Genomic DNA, 19,946 nt, shown 5'->3' on the forward strand with positions numbered 1-19,946 from the left:
GTCAACCAGTAAAGGCCTTTGGCCAAGGTCTTAGGTCTTTGGCCAAGAGCTCCAGGCATTGCATTAGCCCACCAGTATCAATAACAAATCCCTGAGGATCTTGTTTGGCACTTGAAACATTTTTCACTGCTTGTTGGGAATCAGAGCCCCAGTCCAGGAGTAAAGCTTTCCTATGCAACAAACAGCAGGGAACCTGCTTTAGCAGGGGGTCACACTAGGTGTTCTCCCGAGCTCCCATCCAACCCCTACGGCTCTGTGACTCGGAGGACAAGCAACACCCTGCTGCCACCCCTGCTCCTTTTAAATGCTCTGGATTATCTACGCGTTGTTGCACGGACTGGCAGAACAGGCCTTGATTTGGCACGAAAGAAAACACATTGATTTGCTAAACCAGCTTGCGAAACTAAACGCCCTCTGCGTTGGAACAGCCCAGAGCACAGCGCGGGCACCGCCGATACCAACACGACCGGCTGCGTGCGCAGCCCTCACAGCGCAGGGAGGGGGAGAAGGAGGAAGAGGAAGGGGAGGGGGAGGAAGAGGAAGGGAGGCCGAGCCCCACCTTCCCGGCGGGCCGGGGCAGGTAAGGGCGGCCCGCGGGGCGCTGCGGGAAGCTGGAGGTTGTGTTCCCCTGGAGCCGGGTTCCGCTGAAATAAATGCAACTTTGGTGCTTTGTGAGGAACCGCCGCGACACCGGAGCGCGGCCTGCCGGCCCGCACAGCCGTGTTTGCGGCGGGGGTGGCAGCGGCCTAACAGTGCCTGAAGGGGCTTGAGGTGACAGCACAGGAGGGAACGGCTTTAGGCTGAAGGAAGGGAGGTTTAGGTCAGGTTTCGGGGGAAATCTTTTCGCTCTGAGCGCGGTGAGGCTGTGGGTGCCCCATCCCTGGTGTGCTCAAGGCCCTGGGCAGCCTGAGCTGCTGTGGGGCAGCCCTGCCATGGCAGGGACTGGGTGGGCTGTACGGTCACACAGCATCAGCTGAGTTGGAAGAGTCTTTTAGAAGTCATTTGCTCCAGCCCCCTGCCGTGAACAGGGACACTGCATCTAGATCAGGTTGCCCACAGCCTCATCCAACATGACCTTGAGTGTCTCCAGGGATGGGGCATCCATCCCCTCTCTGGGCAACCTGTGCAAGTGCCTCACTACCCTTATGGTAAATAACTTTATATCCAATCTAGATCTCTCTTTTTTTCATTTGAAACCATTCCCCCTTGTCCTATCACAACACACCCTGCTAAAGAGTCTGTCCCCTTATTTCTTACAGCCCCTCTTAGATACTGAAAGGCTGCTCTCAGGTCTCCCCAGAGCCTTCTCCAGGTTGAACAGCCTCAACTCTCTCAGCCTGTCCTCATAGGGAGCTGTTCCATCCTTTGGATCATTTTTGTGGCCCTCCTCTGGATGCACTCACAACAGCTCCATGTCTCTCCTGCACTGAGGACTCCACATCTGGATGCAGTACTCAAGGTGAGGCCTCACCAGCACAGTGTAGATGGTCAGGATCACTTCCTCACCTTGCTGGCCACGCTGTTTTGGATGCAGCACAGGATACAGTTGGCTTTCTGGGCTACAAGGGCACATTGCTGCTAGTGTCCAGCTTCCCATCCACCAGTACCCTCAAACCCTTTTTGTCACGGTTGTGCTCCATTCTTACATCCCCCAACTTGTACTGATAGGAATTGCCACCGTCCAGGTACAAAACATGTTGCACTTGGATTTATTTGAACCTCGGGAGATTCTCCTGAGCCCAGTGCTTGAGGTGTCTCTGCATGACATCCCATCCCTCAATGTGTTGACCACACTGCACAGCTTGTTGTCATCTGCAAACTTAAACTGAGGGTGCACTCTGTATACTGATGTACCTGTATGCCTACCAGAAACTGCACTTCCCAAACAACTGTCCAGCTCCTGTTGGTTGCTCATTTTGTAGAGTAACGCTGCATCTTTTCCAAAGAGCGGTTTTAAGGACTGGGGTTTATTGAACCAGAATTGGGTCTTTCTGATGATGCCAACTAGGAGAATCTGACAGCTGGGGGTAACTTGTTTGTTTTTTATTCTTCCTGTTCCTCAGAATGACTTCCTTTTGTGGGCTGAAACTTTTATGTCGAACAACCAGGAATGAGGCTAGATATGCAAAAAGATTCTGTGGTACTCTCCTGTCATGGACAGCACAAAAGGGAGTTTTCCCTCCATTCTGGATGGCGTTACCCGATCCTACAAAGACAAACATGCTTGTATTTACTCAGCCATTTTGTACAGCTGAAAAATCTCACAAAGATCCAAAAAGGAAAGCAGCGTTTGGAAGCGTCGGGCGAAGAATTCCCTATCGGATTTTGCACGTAATCAACCAGGATGGAGAGAGCTTAGGAGAGATGCACAGAGCAGAGGCACTCAGACTGATGGACGAACATGACCTGAAACTGGTTCTGCTTCGAGAGAACGCAGAACCTCCTGTGTACAGACTGATGAGTGGGCAGCAGATTCATGAAGAGAAGCTGAAGCGCGCAGAGAAAGAAAAAGCAAGTTCGAAAACAGGTACGTGCATTGTTAACGTTACAACACCGAGCACTTTGAAAAATGCTGTATTAAAAGTGGTTTCAGCGGATTAAATCCTCTTACTCGCTTTTGTGTAAATCCTGCAACGTCACTGCAGTCCATGCTATTAGGGATTTGCACTGGTGAAAATAAAATGTTGGATTAGTTTAGTCTTCTCCAGGGAAGCCTACAGTTGCCTTCTCAGGATTTACTACTTCGGCATCTGCTGGCTTTTTTTTTCTAAAGCTATTTTTATTTAATACAGCTAGAGTCTGGTTCTGTAAGGCTCGATGAATTTCTCTTCTTCTACTAAGGCATAAATGATGGACACTTTACAGCTCTGTGTACCGTACACAAACTTGCCTCCAGTGAGTATGAACCATGGTTGTGAAACTTCCTAGCCTGCTGCTAGGAGGAAAAAGCCTGGAGCCCTTTCTTTTAGAGAGGAGGCAGGTTTTTCTTTTTTAAGCCAATCTGCCCCAGCAGTTTAACAAATTGAGTTTGGCGAGGGTATTTTAGAAGACAGCTGACCTTGTTCCTTGGCCTCAGGCTAAGGAAGGTATCTGCGCTTTGGGCAGAGTTCTCATTTTAAAGAGCACTACTGTGGTAGGGAGTTTTTCTGTTCCAGAGACTACAAAAAGATTATGCACGTGGTAACTAATGGAGAGAATCCTAATGGAGGAAGAGAGCATAACTGCACTGTAATCCCAGCTGGATATTTTACTTTACTGTGCAAGAAAACAGACTGGAGATGAATAGATTATTTTTAATTTATTTATTCAACTGCGTTATGTACAAAACGAAGGAGTTCCACACTAAGTCTCAAGTCCAGACCCAATGTTTGCCTGTTTATCTTTGTTAGACCTGTGTTGTAGGTGGTACGAACAGAACTGCAGTGAAAACAAAAAGACTTTAAGCACTCTGAACCTGAAGAGACTAACCCGCATGCTCTAAACATGCAGTCAGTCTCCCCTTTAGAACAGTGACAGATACCTGTTACCCCATCTAAGGTGAGAGTGGCAAGTGCTGACGCAGTGGGGCTGGGATATTCTGTGTATGAGAAAGCAGCATGGGGGAAAAGGAGTTAAGCAAAGCACTAGAGGCTGCTGAAACAGAGCAGATACTACAGGCTTCTCACATGCTTTGCTAACACTATCTTAGTTCTGTTTTAAACAGTGCTGGTTCAGAAGGAGTTATCCTTTTCTTCAGCTATTGCCAAGAATGACTTGGAGACCAAGACTAAACAGATAACACACTGGATTGAAAAGAAATACCACGTTAAATTGACTATCCGACAGGCAAAAGATAACAATACAGACATGGTAAGTGGGCAGTCCATTTCATGAAGTAGCTGTAGGTGTATTAACTTCTCCCATACCATTCTGTCTTCTGATTTTAATGCATCATTCGGTTTTGATGTGAATGTCTGTCCTGTGAAGTTAGCAGTCGCTTCATCTGTTCAAACACCACAGTCCCATAGAGGCAATTCAAGTACAAGGCTTTGTTAAGAACACAGGCAGAACAGGGGGACTTGACAGCAGAGTGCAGGCAGTTCCTGCTTCTTTGTAGCACCACCTTATTAAGGGGGCTGGTAAAACTGTCCCATCTGTACCTTAAGCCAGCTGAGATATTTTTGCAATAAGGCTTATTAATGAATGAATTAGTAATTTAGCCTAAATATTAGGAAATGGCTTAATCCTGATGACTTCCTAAACTTATTTAGCGAATAAAGAATAAATGGTTGGGGAAAGTCGAGCTGAAATGTTCAAACCAAAACTAGCAAAACAGCCTGAAATATTTTTCTAACCATTGTTGTGCATTTTATCCTGTCTTTTCCTCTTTTCAGTTCACGCTTTTTGATCAGATTTTGGAGACTGTGTCTGACAAAGCCACTTATCTTTCCAAGCCAAAAGCTATTAAGGAAGGAGTGAGTACCTGCATCCTGAGACGCATGTCTGACAAAGAGTTGAAAGCGTATCAGAAGATGGAAAAACAGAAAAACAGCACGGTAAAGAAAGATGAAAATGAAAAGCCAGAGTCAAGTGAGTTGCACTAATGACTTTATGAGGAGGTATAAACAATATTATTACAAAAAGGACTATAAAATAAAGGTTTCTTGCTGGGCTTTGCACTGGTCATTCCATGAAGAAAAGTTGCAGTTAACTTTTACTGCAGAGTCAGAATTTCAGCAGTTGGTGCTCCGTTTTCCACGGGCTGATCTGGTGTCTTGCATTCTGCCACAACTTCATCTTTTCCTGGCTGTGCTTTAGGGGGAATGTACCCACTCAGACGAGAGGCTAAGCTCCTCTTAGGACGAGAACGCTTTGCCTGGCGGAAATAAGATCAGCATTAGCAACTTCACGTGTGTACAGAATAACAACAGAGGTGGAGGCAAAAGATAGTGAAAAGGCCAGCATGTTATTTACAAGACCTTCAGATAACAAAAATCTCCCAAATTAAGTAGATAGCTGGCTTGCTTTTCTACTTCTCCACATTCTAAAACACTTAATGCTCAGCCTCTCAATTGTATTCGGTCACCTCACAGAGGAGGGCTTTAAGAGTCTGACTTACTTTTAGCTTTTTCTTTTCAGGATCATGGTGAACTGCATGCCTTGCTAGGCTCTGCTACAGTTACAAAGAAGAAAAAAACAACATGTTATTTCAGATTCTGCAGTTCAGGTTAGGACAGTGTGAAAATACATACCTTCATTGCAAATACTTTTCCACAGCCTGGATGGTCACAAGAGAATGGTTTCAGCTCCTCGTGAAAAGAGAGGATATGGCTTTGAAGGTTAAACAGAGTTGTGTAAGTTCTGTCACATCCTTCTCTTGGGCATCGGCAGACTTCCCTCTCCACAGCGTGTGTTTTTTTATGCTGCTTGAGGTAATCTTTGCGTTTAAAAGTTTTAGAACACTCTGTACAAACAATTGGCTCTGAGCCAGGGAAGGAAAGAGAGGCAGAGTATAAGTTAACAGCTTCTCGCAAGAGCTCAGAATTAAACCTTAGCAATGCTCTAGAAGACTGCACAAACTCACATGAAAGGTAGGGAACTCAGAGACTAGAAAAGAATGTGAATTATCCAGATTTAAAATCCTACATTATGCAATTATTCATTAACTGAATCACAAGTCAAAGTTAGTATACTAACATTTTCGTCAATCAAAGGTCTAGCCAGAGTGACAACTATTTTGCCATTAAGTGCTAGTAAACACTTGGTCTAGGCACAGTGACAAGAAAGTGAGTTCAGCAAGGCCTACCCTTCACATATGCATTTTGTTTCTTGTTGCTTGCTAATGCATATGAAGTTTACCTGTATGGCTTTCTTTATTATGTTTCAGAAGCTCAGTCCAAGTTTTTCCAATATATGAGCAGTTTTCTTTCTTGCATGCGTATCCTGTTAGAGACAACAGATGGTTACAGTCACAAACACTCTGGCAGACAGTCTAGTTTTACAAGGGTGAGCTCCATTTTCAGTGTTTGAAAATTAGAGGTAAGTATTCTTCATCTTCCTCCCCATACTACGTGGTAGGACACAAGGCAATGGATACAAGTTAGAAGATGAGAAACTCCTAATGGGTTTTATGAAGAAACCTTTTTATCACTGACACCGGTTGTCTTGAGAGGCTGGGAAATCCTTGCTCCTGGAGACATTCAGTACATGACTGCATGCAGCCCTGAATAACTTGGTCTCATGAAGCAGATTTGAACCAGATGACTTCCTTTCCAACCTAAATAACTTCCATAGAATCATAGAAAAGATTGGAAAAGGTTGGAAAAGACCTTGAAGATCAAGTCCAACTATAAGCAAGCCTTAAGAAAGGACCACAGTATGAGTCATAGCTTTTGGGATACTCTTCCTAGTTGCAGGTCTCCTTGCTTTCCATTGCTAGTTCAAAACAACAACAACTAAGTTAGCTGTCAAAGTACTAAAAGAATAGATAGCATTGTAGCAGAATAAGCTCAAACATCTACATGACCATCTCCTGACAATTCTACTTAAATACCTTTCATGTGAGAACATTAAAAATGTAAGCTTGTGTGTTTTTTGCCAATGTTACATAAGAAATATGCAGCAGAACTGGCAATTAATCTTAACTTGTGGACACCTAGTCTAGAGCCTTAACCATTAGTTGGTCTTATCTCCAGAAGATAGATTACTGTCAAGGAAGCACTTTAGAAGTCAAAAATGACTCAGGGAACTGAGCTGGGTTCAGCCCATTGAATGTTGAACGACACAGTGTCCTGATGCAGTGTCCTGATCCTGTAACCCAAATAGCAACTCAGAATGGCATTCTGCTTTGTCTGAATCAGGCACAGAGCACTTCCATGTCTGCACCAGGATGTACCACCCACATTGGAAAGAGTCCTTTTTCCTTTGCTAGAACACAAGTGAAGCAAACAAAAAGTGTATTACCTTCATGTACCTTCTTGTGCCGCTTTAGGCTATTTGGAGTAGAAAAATTCTTCCCACATCCCTCGTGATCGCACCTAGGTAAAAACAGACTGGTTTAATTCCTCTTGTTACACCTATGTAGCTTTTCTTCAACTCACACACAATGAAAGAGGGAAAAATAACCCAGACTTCACCTTGCCCAGAGATTTGTTCCGCTTCATCCCTTGTAAAACTCAATTCCACAACGCTTCCCATTACAGCCGGTTAAATTTCAGCTGTAGAACCAAACTTCATATCCCTCCCTACAAAGGGAGCTGTCCAAACTGTGGAAGCTTGAAATGACTTGTACTACAATAGTAGTTAGGGCAGCCATGCAAGCATTTATGCTCGTGTTTCAGACTGTGTAAATTCAAAACTGGTTTGTTTGATTTTTCCCATTAACCTGTACTGAAGTGTACTGGCAACCATGGCAATATTCCTGCGAGTTTATTTACAGCTTTGAAATGCCCTGTCCATGAAAAGGTTGTGAGAAGGCGCATGTTTTTCACCAGCAAAATGATCTACCTACTTGAAGGGCGGTTCGTTGGTGTGCTGACACAGGTGAACTTTCAGCTGCTGATGTTTCCTAAAGGACTTGCCACAGCCTTCAAAGTTGCACTGTTTAGGAAATCAAGCAGTCATCAGAGGCCAAACAACAGCAGCCCAGTCCACACGTGCTGGCTGATATCACACGAACTCATGCAAATGATACATAACAAGCCCAGGTATCTCCTTAGGTACCACAAGAGGAGCTCGTTTAGCCTCGTTCCATAGACTCACCAAATAGAGTTTCTGCTGGTTTTCGTGCTTGCGTTGAACGTGTTTCTTTAAGTTTGATTTGGTACCAAACTTCAGATTGCATCCCTCAGCTGTGCACCTGCAAACAAAGCAAGTTCTCTTACTGCACACTAAGCACGTACCCCCACCCCGGGCATGAGGATGCCTTAGACAGCCACACTCATCACCCAAATGCAAAAAGGCTTTTTAAAGCCCAGTAAGGGCGGAGCTGCGGCACAGCACACGGTTTCTCGCTGCTGCCCCACAGCAGCCGACCGGCCCCCGTTACTGACCGCACACCGCAGGGGCGGCCCTGCCCGCTCCCACCGGGGCAGCGCCACAGCCGGCCGGTGCCGAGCCTTACTGGAAGGGCCTTTCCCCGGAGTGCGTGAGGTAGTGCCGGGTGCGGTGGAAGTCCCTGGTGAAGCTCTTGCCGCAGCCCTCGTACCGGCAGACGTACGGCCTCTGAAACAGACAGCCCGGCTCAGAGGCGGCGGCGGCCGCAACCCCCGGGCCTTCCCCAGCCGGCACGCAGCTGCTCACCGCTCCCGTGTGGCGGCAGAGGTGCGCGTCCAGCCGCCAGCCCTTGTTGAAAGTGGCATCGCAGCCGGGGAACGAGCAGATGAAAGAGCGGGCGGCCGGCGCGCTCCCGACTCTGCTGCCGGCAGCCGCGGGAACAGGGGCGCTCCCGACGCAGCTGCCGCCGGCCACGGGCGCGCTCCCGACGCTGCCGCCGCCGGCGGGCGCGGACTCGCTCCCCGCCGCGCCCTCCACGGCCATGCGGGAGGTCACGTGGCCGCGATCCCAACCCCGGGCACCGCAATGGCGGCGGCGGCGTTGCGCATGCGGGGTGCGTGGAGGGCTGGGCCTCGGGGACGAGAGGGCGGTACGGCGCCCTTCCCTATGTGTGCGCGGCCGAGAGGGCGGGGATCTATCGGTCCGTGATTAAAACTGTTCCTTTCAGCCGTCAGAATGGAGGCAGAATGGAGCAGCAGCTTCCGGCTGGCTGCACGCGGTGCTGGGGAGACTCATTTTCCTCTGTAGAACGTCCATGATTGGGCTGTGCGTCTCTACCTGGAGCTGAAAGGGCGGGTAGATGTCACCTACCAGGGCTTGTGCAAAGCCTTTGGCACGGTCCCACTGCACGTCCTGCTAGAACCTCTCATAGAATCACAGGATGGCCTGGGTTGAAAAGGACCACAAAGATCATTTAGTTTCACACCCCCTGCTACATGCAGGGTCACCAACCACCAGACCAGGCTGCCCAGAGCCACATCCAGCCTGGCCTTGAATGCCTCCAGGGATGGGGCATCCACAACCTCCTTGGGCAACCTGTTCAGTGCAAGGAGGTGTTGCAGATAATTCACTGCTGGGCTATAAAAGCTGTGATCAGCATCAGGGTTTCAGGAGCATTTTGGTGTTGTGTGAACACATAGGAATATCGAGGCTTACCCACACAGGATGGATATTGTCGAAGTTTTCAGCTGAGCGGATGTCAAGCCATTATCCAGATGTTGAATGTGAACGCCCTGTTGGAACCACTGCATCCTTCAAAGGGAGGGTCGATGAAGAGACACTTGCAGTGAAGCAGTTCTCATTACATCTTCCTCTTGGGGCACTGACAAAGGCTGAAAAGCAGAACAATCTGATGTCTCATCTCCTCAATATTACAGCCGTGCATCAGTTGGAAGGCAGCTTATGTTGGAAGGGAGCGATGAAGTAGGTGTGAATTACGCAAACTGGATGCCAGAGGTAAACTGCAGTTAGGATAATGCATCCTTGATCTCTCTGTTTACAGAATTATGGCTGGCTCCTAATGATGTCCGTGTCCTCAGGAGCCCTTTCTGGGGATTTCTGATCAGCACAAAAACATGCCGGGGGGAGGATGGAGTTAATCAGTTGGGCTTTCCTGCTGCTATTTATTCAGCCTAGTAAACTGACTCCAACAGATGTTTCTGCTTTTAGGCCGTGAGGAACCTTATTGACTGGCTTTCCCTGTGCTCAATGAGCATGTCAAGCTATCAGAGACTTGGTTTCTGTAAGAGCGTTGTCCCTTCAGGTGATGTTTTTTCTCTCTCTGGCCTAGCAGTTTTTAATGCATTTCTCAAGAGACCGATTCCCCTGACAGAAGAAATAGAGGAAATCCTCATTACCCAATTTGCTCTCCTGTCTGCAGGAGCCACGGGCTGCAGGTGACCGAAGCTGCAGAGCAGAGCTGTGCAGAGCAGAGCTCAGAGCCCCCTGCCAGAGTTTGCAGCCAGCCTGCCATCAGTTGTCCCAACCTTGTGGGATAAGGAGCCAGACCTTGAACAAAATGTCTTGTGCAGCAATTAGACAGGATCAGACAAGACCAGATTAAAGCAAAATGGAGCAGATTTTCTTCTCAGTTGCACCGTTGTACTTGAAATTGTGCCAGGACAACTCCAGGAAGCAGATCCGTGCCCAAAGGAAGGACGTCTCAGGGGGTATCACATCTTCCTGCCTCGTGGCATTGCTGATTTTCAAAGGGGCACAATGTCCACAATTGTGTCAGCCCTGCAAACGGCGCTTTTTAAAATCAGACGCAGTTATTTGTGCTCACAACACAGGCCTCTGAAGGCACTGAGCTCCGTGGGTCAGTGAGGAAGGCAGTTATCTGTCCAACCAAAATTGCAGGTGCAAAATGATGCCTGCAGCTACCCGCGGCCATAAAAAACAGGCATTCTCCAAAGGCCAGTGGTAACAGAAGTGTTGCCACACAGCAGATGTGGGTGTCCTTCCTGCTCCAGTTGAGCCCTCGGGGCATTTCTCCAGCACGTAGTCTGTTTGCTTGGAGAAATAAATACAGTTTTGCCCATCCTCTTTGGGACAACCGTCTTTGTGCACTGTGATGTTAGTCTGCCAGTGACGCATTATGCAACTGTGCTTGAATCAAATCCTTATTATCTACATATGCAAGTTTGCTTCCTTTCCCACTATGGTTGCCAGTCTTGTGTCTTGTTGGAGGTTGCTGTCCTGCAGACAGCCCTGCCAGCAGTTGTCCTTGCACGGGTTGTCTCCTTGAAGCTGATGTGAGGAAAGACTCGTTCCCCAGGGCCTGATCCAAATCCTTTTGAAATCAGGAGAGAGGTGCTCACAGTCTTCAATGGGTTTGTATTGCATCCTCAGATAATAACTTTTTCCTGGCAGGAATTTTGCTTCAAATACTTCTTGAAGACATTTGAGAGATCTGTCAACTGATAAAATATCCAGCCTTAAACCAACACAGACAGTGGATCCCCTGAATATGCTGTCTTATATTGTCGAATATGGTTGGTTTATGATACAAGCCCAATTTTCCACCCACCAGAGATTTGCCTTCACCTTGTGTGGCTGCTGACCCTACAAGCATGCAGCTTCTGATTTAGGAATGTGAAAAAGAAAACCGTGTGACTTTAGTGAAAGCAGATAGAGCCATCTAGTGACATGAGAAATGCATTCTTCATTTCACAGTGAAACACCTACGGAGGCCCCCAAAGGTCAACATTCACCACCAGCAGGCAGGAGAGCCCCTCAGCCCCTCTACCACTGGTGTATCTCATGGTGTTCACTCAGCTGGAGCTTTGCTTGATTCCCAGCAGCCCAAAGCCAGAGGAGGTTTGGAGAGCTGGGTGCAGGGAGGGCAGTGCCATGCAATAAGGGTGTGTTGGGTCATCTGCAAGGTTTGGCTTCAGGCCCCAGAAAAGTGGGAAGAGAGTGGGGTGCCAGGCTTGGGCAAGGCTTGGCTTCAGCTACAGAGCATCCTGATGGGAGGGACTGAGCTCCCTGTTCTTTTCAAAACAAGGAAATGTTTGAGTTTGGACTGAAACATTTCCTGTGATCGGAATGAAGCTCTAATAATTCCCTATCACTAACATCTTGAAAGATCTAAGTTTCTTGGCAGGGGAATCTTTGCCTTTTTCCTCTTTCCTTTTCCTTCTACCTTTGTCCAGCGTAGCCCCCCTCTCCTCTGGAGGATTCACACCCATCAGTTCGTTATCAGTCTAGCTAATTGCATTACTGCACTTCCCAGCAAATTAAGACCCGGAGCCTTCTGTTTTACAGTAAACTCCTCAGATGAAGAGATAATGAGGTAGGTTTTTCTTGGCAGCAGCACACACTTTTGGTTTATACAGGGAAGATAAGGCAGCCAGGATAGCTTTTGTGTGAGCCTTCCCAAGCACAGTCTGGGTCTTATAGAGCTTCTGTGAAGGAAAGCATTCTCCTGGTGGAGACGCAGAGGTGACACCATTTGCTCCATGGCAGAGAGAGACCAAAGGCGGATCTGTGCTGCCAATAAAGCTGAGACAAAGGCTGTTTGGGGGCCTGAATCAACACTGCTTGTCAAACTGCATGTGTCAAACTGCATGTTTGGCTACGCCATTCTGGGATTCTGGGATTCTACAAATGGATCCCTGGTTCTCTTACCATCCCACAGGGCCAAGTCCTACCAAGACCAGCTACTTGCAGCACCTCCAGGCTGTAACAACCACCTCCCCACATGCTCCCTTCCCCCATGCAACTTCTGAAGCTTGTAGGTGGTTTCCCTGAAATTTTATGACAACAATCAGGGAAAAACAACTTTGGGAACTAAAACTGCCCAGCAAGACTCAGCCTGCAGAGTGCTTTTTATGGCCCAGGACTCACAGCGTTCCTGTCTTCATTTCCTAAATGCCCGTAGCACTCCCCCTTTATTATAGGGCTGCCCCTTCCTCTCCCCAGCGTGTATGGCAGTGGGATCTGGTTCAGGTGTGATGAAGTAAATGGCTGGGGAAATGAAGAACTTGAAGAGGTCTTTTTGAAAAATGACATGGATTATTGCAGATGGGTCAGGCAGCAGCTGAGATCTTCCACTTAAGAGTCACTGGGGTTATTCCCTATGTCAGGGCACCAGTAGCTTTGTGATGCTCCTTCCCCATGTACAAGGTGAGAGCAGCATCTAGCTTAGTTATGCCTCAAATGGGTGGTGTTGTACAGGCTCTACTAGACCCTAAAAGATAAAGCATGGTACCAGACTGGCCCTTATTGAAGTGTCCATCGATACAAAGTCACTAAAAATCACTTTATTTATCCCTGGGAGGAACCCTTCTGTGTCCTTCCAGCACAGGACCGCACACTGCAGCCTGCAAGCGGTAGCCATCCCAATGGCACTGACTGAATCATAGCAGCTTGGCTCCCAGCTGAACAATCTTCTCCCAGTCTGGCTATTTGCAAATTACCCATCTGCTTCAGATGTGAGTCTGCCCTGCTTGAGTTCACAGACAACTTGGTAAGAGCATGCACCAGTCATGGAATCACAGCATCATCCAGACTGGAAAAGCCCTTCAAGGTCACCCATCAGCCTGACCTACTGAGTCCCAACTCCAGATCACGTCTCTTAATGCCACATCCATGTGTCTCTTCAATAGGGATGAGGACTCCACCACCACCCTGGGCAGTCTATTCCAATGCTTGACCACCCTCTCCATGAAGAAGTTCTTCCTTATGTCCAGTCTTAACCCTCTATGCCTTTTCCTTGCATCTTTTCGCCTTTCATATGAGAAAACAGACCCACACCCTTGATAAAGCCTTGATAAAGTTCGCTGGAGAAGAACCTTGCCAAGATATCCAACCTGCAACCATCTTTCCCTTCCTCTGTGTGTTAGCAACAGAAGTACTTTGTCATATCATCATATCATAGTATCATAGTATCGTGCGAGTTGGAAGGGACCTTAGAGATCATCGAGTCCAACTCCCGGGATTTGAGCCCTCTGTGTAGCAGAGCAGCAGTCAGTGGTGATCCCTCAGATCACAGAATCACAGAATGGCCTGGGTTGGAAGGGACCTCAAGGATCATGAATCTCCAATCATCCCTGCCAGGCAGGGCCACCAACCTTCCCATTTAATACTAGACCAGGCTGCCCCATCCAACCTGGCCTTGAACACCTCCAGGGATGGGGCATCCACAGTCCTTCTGGGCAGCCTGTGCCAGCACCTCACCACTCTCACAGTAAAGAACTTCCCCCTGACATCCAACCTAAATCTCCCCTCCTTCAACTTAAAGCCATTTCCCCTTGTCCTGCCATCACAGAGCTGTGTGCAGCTGAGATGAGCTGCAGGATGACAGCACTTCCCTTCAGGCATCCCATTAAATAACTGCATTTTCCTGAACATTTTTGGTGCAAGATCTCTGGGAAATCGTTTTCCTTCTGTTACAGGAGCACAGAGGGTCTGTTGTTGCTGGCTCTAAATAGCCCCAAGCCTGCTCACCAGCTGAGGTACACATTTCCTCCTGTTTCCCTTGTCACAGTAGGGGAACTAACAAGGGAGTGAAAACCGCCAGCCCTGGGCAGAGGCGTCAAGTAGCCGTGCCCCCTGGCCATGGGGGCACAACAAGAAAATTTGCCTTCTTCTTCCTCTCCCCTTACCTGTAATTATGTTGGCTTTGTTCACTGCTCATCTGCCCACCCCAGCCCTGTGATCCAGCAGCCATTCCGGCTCTGCCACCTACAAGCACTTATTTGTTTGCTCAGTTAGGAGCACTTTTTTTCCTGCTCTTTTGGAACAAGGTAAACTGCAGGCAATTGAGTTGGCGACTTGACACTGATGATGTGCTTGTTTAAGTGTTAAGCATTTGGGCATGACAGTACACATGCTCTGAAAGGCTCAGGGAACACTGAGGGACGCCAGAGCTGCATGTGGGGACAGAGGTGAGAGATTGCTATATCTGGGCTATACGCTGGGAGATGCTCATCTCCAACAGCTTTAACTAGATATGAAGTTGTAGGGTGTGATATGGTCACTAAATTGTCTTCGGTAGGTGACTGCGTATTTGACTTTGGCACCTTTCTTGCGGTGTAAAAAGCATTTGTAAGGAACCATAAAAAGTCATTACATATGCAGAACAATTGAACCTCCTCAGCATCTGTGGTAGGAAACACATCTGTCTTCTGTCCGCTCCTTTCCTCAATGTCTCCCTGAATCAACTTTTATAGGAGGGCCGTAAATATCCCTTTCTATTCGGATCCAGGAGTTAACAATACCCCCTGTGACCATAAACACAAGACGGTTCATTCAGGAAAGAGGTGCACTCAAGTAAGCAGAGATCTTTGTGACAGTTGCTGCCAGTATGGTCCACATGCACCGCTAATCACATTAGCGTGAGAGCACTGAGGTGGCCAGCAGACAGCGAAATAAAGAGGGAGAGAAAAGCAAGACTAATCTTGTTAAAAGGGAAGCAAAGATAGACGCTACTCTTACACAGAGGCTTATAACGTCCCCGCTTTCCCAGGGCTGGCATCACCTGGATGCTCTGGGCGCACGGAGGAAGGCCTCTTGTGCTGGTGGGGGGCTGCTTTGCCTACAGCTCTTGGCTCTTGGTTTCTGCGTAGGCAACCTCAAGTCCTACCTGGAGAGGAGTTTCCTTGGCTCCAGATGACCTTAAAAGCAGCGGGAATATTTTTAACCCTTGAACACAATGATTTCCCAAAAGGCAGGGACTCATAATTTTTAATAGATGAAAGAAACAGCTAAGGTAGCTGCCCCTGTGTGTTATCATTTCACACTAGAAAGGTGATGTTTGGAGTTGCTCTCTGCTTAAATTAAGTTTTTCACTCTGGCAGTGTGAGGAGGATGCTCAGATTCTGCTGTGGCGCATTTATTAACTGGGGGGTCCCAAAGCACCCACCAAGCCTGGAGCTGAGGATCAGCAGAGCAGCCACATTGTAGTCTCCAGCAATTCCCACAACAAGGTGGCAGTGCTTTGCATCCCCTAGCCAGCGTGCCCAAGAATCCTTCAAGAAGGATCCTTCAGGAAGGGGGGGGTTCAATTGGATATCAAGAAAAGGTTCTGCACCAGTGGGTGGTCGGTCATGGAACAGGATCCCCAGGGCAGTGATCACAGCACCGAGCTCATCAGAGTTGAAGGAGCATTTGGACAATGCACTCAATCATATGATCAGATTTTTGGGCTCAGCAGTTGGACTCAGTGATCCTTGTGAATCTGTTCCAACTCAGGATGTTCCATGATTGGGCAATGCCCAAACCTGTGAGCTTCTCATTCACTAGGCCAGATGCCATTTTGGGGGGAAAAACTACTGTTCCATTTCAAGAGAAACAGCTCAGGGCTGTTTGAGTGCCCCCCCCTTCCACAGAGTGTAATATTGAAGGGAAAACCGTGCCTTGTTATCAGAAGGGAGCCTCAGCTTGGCTTTATACCCATGGTTGTTTGATTAGTATCATCCATGGTGATGAGGGTGGAAAAACAAAGAGCTTTCGTCAGTGGACCAGATGTGTGCCGCTGTGTGTGCCCGTGGCTCAGCCATTAATCAAACAGGGCAGGGAGGGAGGATCCAATGGGCAGGAGAAATCCCAAATGGAACAGGTCCCTGAGGGTTGCATTAGGTAACAGGGAGAGATGAAGATGATTTTATTGTGTGTTTGTGTCTGGAAAGAGCCAGTAAGCGACTTGGACAGAACCAGTGTTTCTGAGCTGCTGAGAGCAACCTATGGGCAATGAACCGAAGCACAAGAAATGCAGCAAAAGGGATGGATATGGCTGCAGACACTGGGTAGAGGGGCAAAGGGAGAGAACACCATGTTTTTCCCTCTCACAGCTTTTCTCCAGCCCTAAGATGCAATTCGCTCATCTCCTTGGCAAAGCCAACATATTGATCTTTCTTTGGGGCTCTGACCCTTTCATGCCTTCTCTGTTTGCAGAGTTATCTGCAGCATTCCGGCCTTCCCACTGCTGCTTGAGGGCAGCAAACAGTTCAGATAAAATTGATCTGGCGGATACAAGGCAAGACATGATGGAGGAACCCGGGGCACGAGGCCATTCCCTGCCCTCACGTAAGCTGGCTCACGTGGAAGGCTTTCCCAACAGGTGACCCTGGATGGCTCCAGGCAACACTCACAAAATGCAAACCGGGTCATTATTATAAACATCTCTCCTCCTCATTCCCCAGGTCCAGCAGACCATGCTCAGAGGACTGCAGATCCTGTCCCCATGGTGTGTGGGAGCACAGCCCCAGCTGTGCTGTGCTCAGAGGAGGCAATGAGGACTGAGGGAGGGAAGAACCCCAGTGCATTAGATGGCTCACAGGCAATGAGCTTATCCATCTCTTCCCTCCATCTCTTTGCAAACAGCCAAACCAGCAAGAATAGGATAAATATGCAAACACAAAATACAAAATACAAAAACAATAGAGCACCAAACTTGTGTTTTGACCATTCTAGGTGACGGTAACTTCAAGCATCATTAAGGGAGAGCTACATTTGCAGCAGCTGTGGCCAGCTATTAACTCTCAGAGTCTGAATCAGCAAAGCCACTGGAGCAGCACAGCTGCTGGCAGTGCTGGTTGTGGAGCTGCTGACTGGGATGAGGCTGACTCTCCTTTCTGAAGGGAATAAAAGGCCTCTAAAGAAGTTGGTTATATAGGAGTCTTTCCTTCACAGTTGCTGGCCACGATTTAGATGTGTGGCTCTTCTTTAATGTATAATAATGACTGTATTTTCTATAGCAGCCTTCACCAGAGGAAATTTGTTTCTTTAGGTGTCAGCAAGCAGTGGTTTTGACCTTACCCAGAGGTCAAACTGGACTTTGCATATTTCGCAGCAACCTCCAGCTATCTTTGGAGCCTTGCTACTGGCAATACAGGAGCATCATTACTAGGGAAATGGGGAAAGGTAAGGACAATGCTTCCAGCTGGGGTGGGATGTGATCCAGATCATTGTGAATGGAGATACAAGTGACTTGAGTATCATTTAATTCACATACCAAATCAAAATGCAATTTATCACATCTTTAGGGGAGATGCAGATTGAATATAAGGAAAAAGCCTCTTATAATAAGAGTAGTGAGGTACTGGCACAGGTTGCTCATAGAGAGGTGGAGGATGCCCCATCCCTGGAGACACTGAAGATCAAGCTGGATGGGGCTCTGAGCAACCTGATGGTGCTGTAGGTATCCCTGTTCATTGCAGAGTTGGACCTGATGACCTTTAAAGGTTTTCCCAACTCAAATGGTTGTGTGATTCTAAAACAGCTCAAAAGATTCGTGTTCCTTCATAACACAATGCTCCTGAGTGTGCAGTTAAAGAATTTTGCTTGGCCATGACCTCTCAGATGAGCACATCAAATGCAGTCTGAAACAGGCTGCCACTCCTTTCCAGAGGAGCTGATGCTTGTGTGGTTTTGAGGACAGTGAAGGACAGTCAGGCAATTCTGCAAGGCAATTCTCTTGGCTGATTAAGAAGAGGAAGGGGAAGAAGAAAGAACAAGAGGAGGAGGAAAAAGAAATAAAGAGAAGAAAAGGAAGGAGAAGATGAAGACGATGAACAAAAACAATGGCCTGGAGGAACAAGGCCTGTGTTGGAGGTCTCCTTCCTTGAAGCAGGCACTTTCCCTAGCCAGAAATGCATGCTTTTCTCCCCAGTTCATGCTTTTCTAGTGCTTCATATAATTCTCTGCTTTTTCTGGTCTTTCTGGTTGTATATGTACACATACCTGCATCAAAATAACAATTTCTTTTTTGTGTTTGCAGTCAGAGCTAGTAAAAGCCCTCTGCTTACATAGCTTGGTCCCTGAGCAGCTTGTCAATATCTATCTGTGTTTTGAGGCAGCTCCCATAGTTTCAGCTATCTTACTCTTGAAGAGCAGCTTGATTACATCCACCATACATGGTGAGGAGGCAGCAACTGCATTGACTATCTTCAACAAGCCTCCATTTTATCCTGCCTTACTAGACTGCTCAGCCTACTGCAGGTGCCCCTCAATATACCCCAGGTGTCCCATTCCAGCACAGTTGAAGGCTTGATGCTTCAGTAAAAGCTTTTTGCTGCCTTGCTCTGCAGTGATGCCGATGTTACTCAGTGAGAGCGGTGCTGCTGTCAAATGGATCAGTGAATCAGAGCTGTGCTGATGTCCTTAAGGAGCACTTTTCATGATGGCCTGCTTTTGGAATTGCTACCAAAATACATTTGGGAAGAAGAAAATGAAGGATCAGTGCTGTTTCACACTGAATCATGTGGCATTTCCCTGACAGTCTGTGGCACATCAGCTGGTGAGTAATTGAGACTGTGATCTTCCTGCAGTCTTACTGAAGTTTAATTCACTACTCTTAGTTTACTGTTCTTTCTGAGTGTATGTTTACCAGTGTTTATGGTCTGAAAGCAAATTAATTGCATGGTAGACATGTTGCTTTTCAGATCCTAGTGTGCCTTGGGCAAGTGGCTTGTGTTTGTAATGGTCCCACAGAAGGACCATGCCTTTGACATAGCAAGCAAGGAACAAGGTCACCCCATTTCACCCTGGGTGTAGCTCCTGGGGCTGCCAAGTACCTTCACTCTCCACGTCCTTCACTTGGATGCTGTCAGAGCTGCTCTGACTATTTTCACTGCCCCTGCCATGTTTGAGAGCTCTCTTCCCCATGTTGGGGTTAGCTTCACACACTTTTACACAGTTTAACATGCATGCCAATGGCCAGGACCAGAGGATGGGCTCTGTGGTCTCCTCCAGAAGAAGATACAGGGCAGGAAGAGAGCCGAGCTACACCTCAACAAGGCTGCTCAAATGGGCACTGACCCCAAGCAGTACTGGTGCAGCTGAATACCCAGCACGCAATCTGAGCTGTGTTTTCACATGGTACAGAAAGGACTGTGTTTGATTCCCAAGCATGTGATGAATCTCCACGCAGAGAAATCAATACCATTAGTAGGGGAACACCGCTTGGTTCCCACTGCCTCCCAGCACCAATCAATGTCAGCACAAAGTGCCATCCCATCCACTGACCAGATGGCAACATTGAGTACCTACATTTCATAAGCTTTTGTATGGAAGAGAGGAAAGTGGGCTCTTAGATAACAGTCCTAAAAACTCAAATTCTTCAGGTGTGTCATCATCTCCTTTTGGTACCAGTCAACAGATTTCACTATGGAAGCTTGAAATCTCAGACAGAAGCACTGAGATTGGGCAGATCTGGGCATAGCAACTATGGTTTGTCACCTACTGAAAACTCAGGATTTTCCTCCCTTGTAGAAAGCTGCGAAATCCAAAGACAGCCACATTCTTTCACTGTCACAGGTTAATGGATGGCTTTACTTGCTGCCCTCGTGATGTATCTGAAACTTCCATTTGTAGCCAATGTCCTTGACATAGTTCATACCAATAAAGGAAAACTAGAAAAAAATAGTGATGTTTCTGATACTTTCTCTCTTTACTCTGATGTGATGAAA

The 19,946-nt window shown here is 47.5% G+C and overlaps 2 protein-coding genes across 3 annotated transcripts; one reads left to right on the top strand and one right to left on the bottom strand.

The window, feature by feature from the left end:
• Nucleotides 1-501: 501 nt before the first annotated feature.
• On the top strand, nt 502-4,583 carry MTIF3 (mitochondrial translational initiation factor 3). Of its 2 annotated transcripts, XM_072326530.1 has the most exons (5): nt 502-580; nt 1,260-1,459; nt 2,064-2,527; nt 3,704-3,849; nt 4,374-4,583. In XM_072326530.1, exons 2-5 carry the CDS (start codon nt 1,446-1,448, stop codon nt 4,581-4,583), a joined length of 834 nt encoding a protein of 277 aa, XP_072182631.1. In that variant the 5' UTR covers nt 502-580; nt 1,260-1,445. The 2 variants fall into 2 exon arrangements, with proteins under 2 accessions (XP_072182631.1, XP_072182632.1); XM_072326531.1 differs by lacking the exon at nt 1,260-1,459 and having other exon boundaries at nt 535-580.
• GTF3A (general transcription factor IIIA) lies at nt 4,571-8,596 on the bottom strand. The gene is made up of 9 exons (XM_072326529.1): nt 8,281-8,596; nt 8,102-8,202; nt 7,741-7,837; nt 7,490-7,578; nt 6,943-7,016; nt 5,839-5,922; nt 5,232-5,461; nt 5,099-5,152; nt 4,571-4,855 (listed from the first exon to the last, which is right to left on the bottom strand). The coding sequence occupies exons 1-9, from the start codon at nt 8,515-8,517 to the stop codon at nt 4,694-4,696; spliced, it is 1,128 nt and encodes a 375-aa protein (XP_072182630.1). The 5' UTR covers nt 8,518-8,596; the 3' UTR covers nt 4,571-4,693.
• Nucleotides 8,597-19,946: the final 11,350 nt, after the last annotated feature.

The sequence above is a fragment of the Excalfactoria chinensis genome, chromosome 1 (assembly GCF_039878825.1).
Source record: "Excalfactoria chinensis isolate bCotChi1 chromosome 1, bCotChi1.hap2, whole genome shotgun sequence".
NCBI classification, from domain to species: domain Eukaryota; kingdom Metazoa; phylum Chordata; class Aves; order Galliformes; family Phasianidae; genus Excalfactoria; species Excalfactoria chinensis.

Bases quoted from the DNA above. Each gene is read 5' to 3' on its own strand.
- GTF3A (XM_072326529.1), bottom strand. From the start codon at position 8,517: ATGGCCGTGGAGGGCGCGGCGGGGAGCGAGTCCGCGCCCGCCGGCGGC. The intron at 7,579-7,740 runs GTGAGTCTATGG...TTTCCTAAACAG, and splicing joins ACCAGCAGAAACTCTATTTG to TGCAACTTTGAAGGCTGTGG. The intron at 5,462-5,838 runs GTAAACTTCATA...TCCCTGGCTCAG, and splicing joins TAATAAAGAAAGCCATACAG to AGCCAATTGTTTGTACAGAG.
- MTIF3 (XM_072326530.1), top strand. The intron at 2,528-3,703 runs GTACGTGCATTG...TGTTTTAAACAG, and splicing joins AAAAGCAAGTTCGAAAACAG to TGCTGGTTCAGAAGGAGTTA. The intron at 3,850-4,373 runs GTAAGTGGGCAG...TCCTCTTTTCAG, and splicing joins AAGATAACAATACAGACATG to TTCACGCTTTTTGATCAGAT.